At 45.8% G+C, this 10,634-nt stretch overlaps 3 protein-coding genes across 6 annotated transcripts; 2 read left to right on the top strand and 1 right to left on the bottom strand.

The window, feature by feature from the left end:
• Positions 1–2,412: 2,412 nt before the first annotated feature.
• On the top strand, positions 2,413–4,148 carry LOC124705342 (transcription termination factor MTERF4, chloroplastic-like). Its single transcript, XM_047237077.1, has one exon. It carries the CDS (start codon positions 2,472–2,474, stop codon positions 3,957–3,959), a length of 1,488 nt encoding a protein of 495 aa, XP_047093033.1. The 5' UTR covers positions 2,413–2,471; the 3' UTR covers positions 3,960–4,148.
• Positions 4,149–5,351: 1,203 nt separating this feature from the next.
• On the top strand, positions 5,352–7,968 carry LOC124707828 (peptide methionine sulfoxide reductase B5-like). Its single transcript, XM_047239520.1, has 3 exons — positions 5,352–5,719; positions 7,332–7,488; positions 7,611–7,968. Exons 1-3 carry the CDS (start codon positions 5,367–5,369, stop codon positions 7,773–7,775), a joined length of 675 nt encoding a protein of 224 aa, XP_047095476.1. The 5' UTR covers positions 5,352–5,366; the 3' UTR covers positions 7,776–7,968.
• Positions 7,969–8,007: 39 nt separating this feature from the next.
• Positions 8,008–9,999, bottom strand: LOC124707829 (proline-rich AKT1 substrate 1-like). Of its 4 annotated transcripts, none has more exons than XM_047239524.1 (4): positions 9,823–9,999; positions 9,665–9,710; positions 8,498–8,564; positions 8,008–8,373 (listed from the first exon to the last, which is right to left on the bottom strand). In XM_047239524.1, exons 1-3 carry the CDS (start codon positions 9,997–9,999, stop codon positions 8,509–8,511), a joined length of 279 nt encoding a protein of 92 aa, XP_047095480.1. In that variant the 3' UTR covers positions 8,008–8,373; positions 8,498–8,508. The 4 variants fall into 4 exon arrangements, with proteins under 4 accessions (XP_047095480.1, XP_047095479.1, XP_047095478.1 ...); XM_047239523.1 differs by having other exon boundaries at positions 8,008–8,406; XM_047239522.1 differs by having other exon boundaries at positions 8,492–8,564.
• Positions 10,000–10,634: the final 635 nt, after the last annotated feature.

The following is a 10,634-nucleotide window of genomic DNA, read 5'->3' on the forward strand; positions in this document are numbered from 1 at the left end:
ATCCGAAATGTGAGAGAGTTTGAAACTTCGAGGACGAAGTTTAGTTTAAGAGGGAGAGACTGTATCATCCCAGGTTTAGAGACTACAAATAGAGAGGAAACATATGTGTGCATTGCATTCATGCATAGAGAATGCGGGGAATTTTCGCGCTTTCAAATAAAACCTTTCATAGTAACTGAAGTTTCACTTGAGTTGATGAAATTGAAGTAGAACATCAAGTCAAGCGATATAAACTTCAACGTGACCTTTGTTAAAACCTTGTTTTGGGTAGAGGTGATTTGATCTATGGGCTAGATCAAAAGGAACAATAACTTCTACAATAACACATTTGGTAAGGATTATGTACCAGATCTTCTCAAGGATCATAAAATTTATCCCTTGCGATGCTCACTCGATCTACTGCAAATCAAAGAATAATAAAGTAGAGAAACCACTCTTTACTTATCCTTTCCATGTCCTGAACAAATAAATGTTTTTACCATGATCTTCAGGCTATATCCTCAACTCAATTCTTGAATTCAGGACAAGGAGATCAACACTAGTCTTATTCCCTAGTTTCCAATTATTCTATTTTTTCTTTATCCAGATTTGTATACATCAAACCATAGAGAAGAGAGAAGTCTATATCTATTAGAGGAGCAATGTTAACACTTGAGCGAAAACCCTATGATATAATCCATTTCATTGAGAAGTGGTGATGTAACACAAAAAACACATTTTGACATTAAGAAGTAAAGTAGAAACCAATACAAACTAAGATAGTCAAGTGGAGTCTTCACTTATATACCTAAAGAGATGTTGTGAGCATATCATAAATCCTAGAGTAATCGTTGCCTATATAAGAGAGCTCAAGCTAAAATGTTACACTCAAGATATTTGAGAAAGCAATTGATCTTGCGGATGAGAGTCAAATCTTAGTTGTACCGTTGGTAAACCAAAATCCTAATCATCACCACTGGGTGTTGATAATAGAACCTTAAGAATATTATTAAGTTTAAACCCTATGGGACAAGAATCCATCAATAACCACTTGAAACTATAAAGGAGTGTTCATATTAGCAAATAAAAATTCCTAATACCAAGTCTCTGCAAACTAGAAATGATGATGATTTGAGAATAGGACAAGGAAACAACTAAGGAGGAATAAGTAACCATGTATAATACATGATTGTGCTTTGGAGATATAGGATACCAAGTGGAATAGGAAAACCTAGTGTGATAAGCATATATCATCCATCATAAGAAACAATAAGAAAACTAGTAAGCAACCCTGGCTCATTGTCAAAAACTTCAGTAATCAAGGAAATGCATTACACATGTTCGACGACCTTGGCGTAGGTGTACACGGCGTTCTCCCACGGCGCCTCACATCTTCCTCATCTTCGGCGTAGGCCCCGGCTTCCTTCTGCGTGAAGGGTGGTCCTAGCCGTTGGTGCCGTTGTTGATGATGTCGGCCATGATAGAATCGCTCGACATTCCATTGAACGACCGACGCTGATGCCCGTGGTGAACTCCTGGTAGCCGGGTTGAGGAGGAGGCCCACCGCCGTTGAAGAGAGGGCGGCGGTGCTCAGGCGAGGACGCAGCATGTGGAGATCTGCGTCGATGAAGGTGTGGTTAGGGTTTAATCGACCGTGCGGGTCAGTCATGACAACCCGGCGAGAACCGAGACAGATGGGGCGTTCTATTACCTTACATGTCCCGGAACACAAGGAAAGCGTGGACGCCAACGGCGACGAGACGTTGCCTTAGCTCCCGCTCCACGCGACAGGGAGGTACTAAAGCGGAGGCGGCGCCGCCATCCCCGCCATGGCAACGACCCTCTCCATCATGACCACTTGCTTCGCTGCCGCCTTCCTCTCCTCCGGCTTCGCCTCTCGCTACCGGCGGCTCGCATTCTCCACCAAACGGCGTTGCAACTCGAAACCACTCGGGGTTGGTCATCCCCTCCGGCTGGTCCTTCTCGGACCTCCCCTTCTTCTTCGAGGGTATACCGGCCGCCACTGTTGGGCGGGGATTGACGTAGTTCTTCGTCGGCATGGCAGGACGGTGGCGCGGGGTGGACGTCTGGTCTGGTTGGGGGAACATGGCGGGATTCGATGTTGTGGTAGAGGGGAATGGGGTGATGTTGGTGTCAAAATGGCAGGAGGGGAATTACTTTTGTGGGAAACATCGGCCGTGATGCCGATACGCCTAGGAACAATTGATCTTTAACTGGAAATGTTGTTTCACATTATTCGCATGATTTTTTTTCTTTATTGCGCTCTCTTTGTTTCTCAAACTTCAGTGAGCTACAGAATAATCAAAATCCATCCCAAAAAATAAGCTAGGCTCTGTCTTCAACCCCGGTCGAGGTTGTACCCCAGTGGCCCAGACGGCCAGACTCCGCTTCCCTCCCTCCCCTACCCCGAACTTCATCTCATCGCCCCCAAACCCAAACCTCTCCTGGCATCCCACCCCTATTCACCAAAAATGATGAAGTCCCTCTTCCTCTTCTCCGCCCATCCCAAGCCGCCCCTCATCCCCTCCCCCAACCTCCGCAAGCTCCTCTGCCTCCGCGCCTCCTCCGCCTCCACCTCCTCCCGCCCCCGCCCGGACCGCCGCACCCCAGGCCCCGCCCGCCCGCGCCAGTCCCTCTACGCCCGCCCCAGCCTCCTCACCATGGACCGCGACCGCGCCGCCCGCCGCGCCGACGTCGACGCCTACCTCGCCTCCCTCGGCGTCGACCCGGGCGAGCTGGCGGGCCTTGAGCTCCCCGCCACCGTCGACGTCATGCGGGAGCGCGTCGACTTCCTCCGCTCCCTCGGCCTCACCCCCTCCGACCTCGCCGCCTACCCGCTCGCCCTCGGCTGCAGCGTGCGCAAGAACATGGTGCCCGTCCTCGACTACCTCGGCAAGCTCGGCGTGCGCCGCGACGAGCTCCCGCACCTGCTCCGCCGCTACCCGCAGGTGCTCCACGCCAGCATCGTCGTCGACCTGGCCCCCGTCGTCAAGTACCTCCAGGGCATGGACGTCCGGCCGGGCGACGTGCCCCGCGTGCTCGAGCGCTACCCGGACCTCCTCGGCTTCAAGCTCGAGGGCACCATCAGCACCTCCGTCGCCTACCTCGTCGCCATCGGCGTCGCCCGGCGCCGGGTCGGCTCCGTCATCACCCGTTTCCCCGAGCTGCTGGGCATGCGGGTGGGCAAGATCATCAAGCCCTTCGTCGAACACCTTGAGGGCATCGGCCTGCACAGGCCGGCCGTCGCAAAAATCATCGAGGACAAGCCCTACGTCCTCGGCTTCGGCCTCGAAGAAACAGTCAAGCCCAACATCGAGGCGCTTCTCGAGTTCGGGGTCAGGAACGAGTCCCTCCCATCCATCGTCATAAATTACCCCGATGTTCTCGGCATCGAGCTCAGAGAGAAGCTCCTCGCGCAGCAGAGCTTGTTCGAGTCCAGCATTCTGGTCGGCCGCGATGATTTCGGAAGGGTGATCGAGAGGATGCCGCAGGCCATCAGCCTCGGGCGAGCCGCGGTTCTGAAGCACGTCAACTTCCTCACGGGCTGCGGCTTCTTACTGTCGCAGGTCAGCAAGATGGTCGTGGCGTGCCCCCAGTTGCTCGCGCTCAACATGGACATAATGAGGATGAACTTCGACTACTTCAAGAATGAGATGGACAGGGATCTGGAGGAGCTGGTTGAGTTCCCTGCGTTCTTCACGTATGGCCTCGAGTCGACCATCAGGTACCGGCACGAGATCGTGGCCAAGAAGGGGTTCACGTGCTCGCTCGCGTGGCTTCTTAACTGCTCTGATGCGAAATTCGATGAGCGCATGAAGTATGATACGATCGGAGTTGAGGAAATGGAAGATGACAATTCATTCGACACAAATAGGTTAGCAGGGCAAGCACAAGATGAGTATGATGAAGATGAGGATAGCGATTATGATGATGACACCGATGACGAGTACATTGAATGATTCGCTTCCTACTTCCTAGTATCATCTGTTAGCTCACAAACTTGCATTTCTGTCTTCAGCTTCAATGCTCTGTTGTATATGATGCAGTAGCCACTAGATTGTCATTTTTCAAGGATGTGCTTGATAAACCAATGCTGGATATAATCAGATTGTAGCTTAGAGATCCAATATATTCAGATATTTTGAACATTGCTTGTTTTAGCAGGGTAATGATGTACTCCCTCCGCCCCGTAATATAAGATGTTATTACAACCCATTACAACCTATATTAGTTGTAATAACATTTTATATTATGGGACGGTGGGAGTAGCATTCATTTTCTTTACTGAGATATTTGGCATTTTCACATGGGAACACGTTTCTAACAATCTTCCTCTGTCTGCACATAGATATGATACATATCATGTTGACAGTTTCCACGCTCTTTAATAGTATGAAACTGCGTTTTATAACATGCACATATTGTTGACCAGCACATTTGCGAAAACCTGAGCAAATAATTTACAAATTGTGATGTTTTAAGCCCGACTTTGTTTCAGTCACAACTGCAAATTCAGATGTTATTAAAGGCTGCTTGTTTAACAGTGCGATGTTGAAGGGATTTTTGTACTAACCCATCTTGCATTTCCTCATGGAGGCACATACATTTTCTAACTATCTTTCTTATGTTTGCTCATAGATATGATAAGCTTAAATTTATATCATGTAGACAGCTCCCATGTTCTTGAATATGAAACTGCATAATAAGATGAGTATATTCTCCCCCCTGTACATTTGCAAACGCTTGAGCAGATAATGGTAAAACATTGACTCAGTGTGGCTGGCATTTCTCTCAGGACTCCACAGATATGATCCTCCTCTTGATGCCACTTGTTGATCTTCCCGTCTATATTTCATTTTGGTGACCTTTGTCTAGAATACGTATCCTTGCTTCATGATTAAGTTTCTTTTACTGGATTACGACTATCTATGGAAGGGAGATGTTGGCATCAGGATTATGGTGACCCATGTCGTGGCTTTAAATCCGCAGTTTATACTAGGTGTCATGATTTTGAAGCTCGTCTGAAGTTGAACAACAATAATGTAGAATTCCTAGAGAGGAGAAACTCCAGATTGTAGGCACTCAGTCAGTCCCATTTGGTTTGCGATTATGGTGTCTTTGACGTCATTTCATCACAAACTGGATCCTCTGTCTGAAACGCAAGAATCTTGCTGGAAACATTGGTAGGAATCTGGAGAAATTCGTAGCAGACGAACAGAGAGCTAGCCCCGTTCTATATGAAATTATTGCCTTCAGGACGGTAGGAGCACACAAGTCGCCCACTGAACCTTATCAGCAATCAGCGTCCGAGAACGAAAACGAAAGGAAGCCCTTGCGCTACATCTGCCTGAAAAAGCGAAAAGGAGATGGGCGTCCAGCATCTGCTGAAGCTCAGGATGGCGTCCCTCCACGCCCACCCCGCCGCACCGCCCGCCACGCGGCCGCTCTCCGCGCTCTCGTCCCTCCTCCTCGCGCCCTCTCCCGCCGCCGCGTCGTCCCCTCGGCCCGCCTCCCTCTCGTGCTCGCGGGCGTACTGCCCGGCGGTCAGACCTGCCGCCGGCCGGTGCTCCAGCAGGACGGTGGGACGGCGGTTGCCGGGCGCCGTGGTGGCGATGTCGTCGTCTGCGCCGACGCCGGGGCCCGTGCAGAAGTCGGAGGAGGAGTGGGAGGCCATCCTCACGCCGGAGCAGTTCCGCATCCTTCGCCGCAAGGGAACCGAGTGAGAACACTACATGATTTGATCTCTGTCTTCCCTCCTAGAATCAATTGTGTGATTTATGTTGGCACTTTGATAGCCGTGCACTTTGATCAGATAAGAATATGATGGAATCATGGCTATATGCTGTGATCAACAAACAAGGCTCCATTTTTCTTTCTACAGCATAAATTTACAGTTCAATTCGTTAGTGTGTTCAGCAAGTGCAAATGTGTATATGTTCAACCGTACTTGAACGTGTCTAACTAACCTGGGATGCCATCAGTACTGGCATGCACACCACTACAATTCCTAGTTGCGATGCATCGACGATTCGACATGTCACAAACCTTGGCTGGTTTGAAAAACTTCTAAAGCGCTTTTCAGAGCAAGTGTCAAGAAAACAATCCTGCCTTTGTCAGGTAGAAGTTTGTTGTGTTCTTATTTTGCATAGCATTGCAATGCATACTGATGGCTCACATGATTGTGCAAGTTATGTTTTCTTATTGAAACATGACTGCCAGATTTGGATTGTTAAGAATTTAGATACACACTTTTCAGTCTTCACCAAGAATCTTCTTAGTGACTAAAATTAAGTCATGCACTACGTTTTCTTTCACGAGATCAAGCCATCCACTAAGTTTTCTTGTTGAAACATGACCGCAAGGTTTGTTTCTCAACAATTTTGATACTATCTTCAATCTTTAGTACATACCTTGCTGTTGCGCATATTTTTTTTTAGTAGTTATTAGTTTATTACAAAAACATTATATCACCAGCATGACATTGGACACAACCACATAACATGGGAGTGTAGGAGGTGCTACAGTGAAGTTAATTACGACAGCGTATATTCCGTTACCATCTCATGATACTCTTTTAGTCCAAAAGCACAACCATATTCTAGTTGTCTAGACAATCAATTTGAGGATGAACTAGAAATTTCTTTTCCACAAAGTTAGACTGCCACATGCACAAATGATTGTATGCAGAGTAGTAAAAGTTCTATTGGTAAAAATACATCTGGAGAAATAAAACGCTACGTAACTTGTAATACTTGGACTTTTTTTAGTTTACTTGCAAGATCTTCGTAGAAACTAGAAAACATTGTATTCTACTAACATTCTAAGCCAGCAACCAGATTTTGTTAGTATGTATTATACTTCTCTCAACAGATCTGCTATTCTGTTTTCTGTATTGTCTCAATAAGCTCAAGTGTAGGAAGTTAATTTTTTTGCCTGTCCATGAAGCATGAACAATTTCATTAGTTCAACTATCAGAATATCTACTAATCTGGAACTAGAATATGAAACTTGAGAAAGCTCGAGAGGTGCTTTATGGCAATAAAAGAGTATTACTCTGCATTTAGTTTTTTTTGTAGGTCATACTTCATATAGTTGATTATTATGGGACTTACACTTTAACCCAATATAGCATAAACGTAGTTGTTTGATCATAAAATAGCATGTGAGCTGACTCTATGTTTGTGTTCTGATTTGTGTTGTCCTATTTACTGGTCTGTGTTTGCGTTCTGATTTTTTACTGATCTCGTTTTGAACTCCAACAACATGTGGTAGTCTGTTAATCTAAAAACAGCATAGCCACGATAAATTTCATTTGATCATTTTTGTTTCAGGTACCCTGGAACAGGTGAATATGACAAGTTGTTTAGTGAGGGTACTTATGGATGTGCTGGCTGCGGAACCCCCTTGTACAAATCATCTACGAAGTTCAACTCAGGGTGTGGTTGGCCAGCATTCTACGAAGGATTCCCTGGAGCCATAAAACGGACGGTATGATTCTCTCATCCATTTCCAATGATTTGGCTATGACCACATACAGTTATTTCTCTTTCTTTTCTGCTCATTCCGTGCCCTGGTCCTGACGGAGGTCACATCTCTTCCATTGCTACTAGGCGGATCCTGATGGAAGGCGAATTGAGATCACATGTGCTGCTTGTGGAGGACATCTGGGGCATGTGTTCAAAGGGGAGGGGTTCAACACGCCAACTGATGAGCGGCACTGCGTCAACAGTATCTCACTTAAGTTTGTTCCAGCCTCCGAAGAAGAAGCTAGTTGATTGAGAGTGAAAATGGAAATAAGAACCCATGGAGCAACTACTGACTACCTTCTCATGAACATTGGAACTCAATACTTTTGTCAATAATGTAAGCACCAAGTGCTGAAGATTGTTGTTAATTTTGGCAGTAAACGGTTTGTGTAATTCTAGGATGCCTGTAGATATATGATTATAAAGCCACCTGAAGAATGCAGCTCGTGCTCTCCCTTTGTGCCCGAGCATAATATCATTGTGATTGGTAAGCTGTACCTGGCATATAATTCGACACAACCAAGTAATCCAAACCAGACAGGGTAAAGAGCCTACAGCCAAGCTGTGTGGCAATAGTAGCTTGATTCGCATTAGGCTATTAGTAGACGTTTAAGCGAAGATGCTAATACTGCTCACTTTTATTAACGTTTCAAAAAATGGCAAGTGCTGATTGAAACATTGAATCTAGTACAGTGATTCTTGCCAATAAAAACAACCTGTTCATCTATGTCTTTTTGGTCGAAACTACATTATAATTTGTGATGTTACAAATCTTCTCCATCAACACCTGAGAACTCCAGCACGTTATTTGTTTGTCTTCATCAAGATGATATGAGATGGCTTCAGACTGGTGAAAGCAAATACACAGTTTCAGGTCCAACTGCAAAAGCAATAGCATAATTTCTGAAGCAAACTGCAGTAAGTGGGTTTCATAAAATTTAGCCAAAAGTATACATATTATGTACCTGCACCTGGAAATATTTCATGTTTTTTCATTTTTGTTTCTGCTCGCCTCACAGGCTTTTAACGCTTGAACATCTGCATTTCATCAGAGGTGAGAAAAATGCTGGTTAGCTCAAGTCTAAGAATTTATGCGACGAAAACAGCAATCCATTTTATGAGTGACAATTTGTGTAGAAGAAAGCGAGAAATATATATATGACCATAACTAGCAGAACAGGATTATCTCTTTCTTTGTCATTAAAGGAATGCTACATTCATTAATTTAATTCGGAGCACCACACAAGGTAGCTGAAATCACAACATCTCTCCTTGGGACCCCTTGAGTGAGGATAACCTTAGATGGCAGTAAATCTTGTAATACCAAAAATAAAACCAAGTGCGGCTGCAGGTTTCGTTAATAGTATTATTTCCTAAACAATTAATGATGCGACTGTGTGAACGAAAATGCAACACTAGGAGATTGGTGCTAATTTGAATCTTAATGCCTGATGTAGATGAACGTGGGAGACAAGCCTCATGGATGATCAACTTCTTTCGAAAAAATCAATATAAGATACTGCACATTATCGTAAATGAGCATCAAATGTAAAATAAATTTCAGCGTGTGTGATAATATAACCAATGCCACAAATGACAAAAGATATACACCACTTATCCTGATACCATGACTCCATGAGTTATCTTGGATGGTACTGGGTATCACAAATGACAGAAGATAGCAACACTAATTGCGCGATGTGATGGAGCAAGAGAAGCTGACGACATCTCTCTATAATTATTAAGTGAATTTACATCAGCTACATAAAACTTCTACAGTTTTTGGTTCAAATGCAGGTCGTGACACTACGTATTTCAACCTGAATCTGAACCATGATACTTAGAACTCCAGGTTCTTCCTAACTACAAACCATTGAACAGAAAACTTAGCTCCAACTAGTGGCAAACTAGCAGGGTGGGTTACCAGCTCAATAAGTTGCAACAGATTTGGTGGCATCACAGTGGGTTGGCAAAATTAAAAGTCGAGATCCGTCTAATTACAAACCATTAAACAGAAAATTTAGTTCCAACAGCGGCAACTTAGCAGGGTGGGTTACCAGTTAAATATACTGCAACAGATTTGGCATCTACAGACTACAGTGAAGAAAAAAGAAGTGAAATTCTGTAGCGATGCTTACGTGCTTGGCAGGCTTTCCAGTTGCGGTCGGACTCGACGAGGCAGTCCTGCAAGACAAGGGTCAATGGAATCAAGGCTGGTGATTGAGCAAATGTGAGATTTCCGAGCAGCAGAGCAAATCAGGAACGGGGAGAGAACGTGCGGGGTAAAGGGATGTGCCTGGAGGGAGAGGTAGAGGGCGGCGCACTCGTTGAGCTGCTTCACGTTCTCGTCGTCCTCTTCCGCGTCCATCACGTGGAGGGGCGCCGGCGCCGCAGGAGGAGATGGTGGCTGTGGTGGCGGCGGCGACGGCGGCGGCGCAGCCGCGTCCCGTGCGTTGCTCGAGGAAGAGCCCATGTTTACCAGGTCATGTATCCCGTGCGTTGGGTGGCACCTTCCACTATGCGACTCGTGAAATCGGTCGGTCGGGTTTGGTGGGCAAATGTGTTCGGTTCTTTTTTTCAAACACATTAGAGCGTTGAAGTTTCAGCCGTCTCCCTGATAGGCACACTCGGGGTTTACCATTTTTTAGAAAAAAACGTCTCTGGATGATAAATTTTATGCATAATTCGGCGAATTTGACCACTTTTGTCAACATTTGGCTTATTTTTACAAATAGTTACAGTTTAACAAAACAAGACAAGTTTTCAAACAAATCAAATGGAAACTAGTTGGTGTTGCCTCGAAGCATCCATAAGTGCTCCACCAGATCATCCTGCAGCTGTTGATGCATTGTAGAGTCTCGAATCTCCTGACGCATAGCGATGAACGCAGTCCACGATGCCGGCACCTAGTGGTTAGGCTGTGCAAGAGGACGCTCTCTGTCATATGGTGCAGCTTGTTCGCTCAGAGGGACCGGATGCTTCCGCTCATCCTCGATAATCATGTTGTGTAAGCACACACAACTGTTCATCACCTCCCACAACTGATATTTCGACTAAGTCAAAGCGGGGAACCGGACTACATCAAATCTCTGCTGGAGGACACCAAAT

The sequence above is a fragment of the Lolium rigidum genome, chromosome 4 (genome assembly GCF_022539505.1).
Source record: "Lolium rigidum isolate FL_2022 chromosome 4, APGP_CSIRO_Lrig_0.1, whole genome shotgun sequence".
Taxonomy (NCBI): domain Eukaryota; kingdom Viridiplantae; phylum Streptophyta; class Magnoliopsida; order Poales; family Poaceae; genus Lolium; species Lolium rigidum.

Coding starts and splice junctions, on each gene's coding strand:
- LOC124707828 (XM_047239520.1), top strand. CDS start 5,367: ATGGGCGTCCAGCATCTGCTGAAGCTCAGGATGGCGTCCCTCCACGCC. Junction 5,720..7,331: donor CTTCGCCGCAAGGGAACCGA/GTGAGAACACTA, acceptor TTTTTGTTTCAG/GTACCCTGGAACAGGTGAAT. Junction 7,489..7,610: donor CTGGAGCCATAAAACGGACG/GTATGATTCTCT, acceptor CATTGCTACTAG/GCGGATCCTGATGGAAGGCG.
- LOC124705342 (XM_047237077.1), top strand. CDS start 2,472: ATGATGAAGTCCCTCTTCCTCTTCTCCGCCCATCCCAAGCCGCCCCTC.
- LOC124707829 (XM_047239524.1), bottom strand. CDS start 9,999: ATGGGCTCTTCCTCGAGCAACGCACGGGACGCGGCTGCGCCGCCGCCG. Junction 9,711..9,822: donor CCCTCTACCTCTCCCTCCAG/GCACATCCCTTT, acceptor CTTGTCTTGCAG/GACTGCCTCGTCGAGTCCGA. Junction 8,565..9,664: donor CTGGAAAGCCTGCCAAGCAC/GTAAGCATCGCT, acceptor GATGAAATGCAG/ATGTTCAAGCGTTAAAAGCC.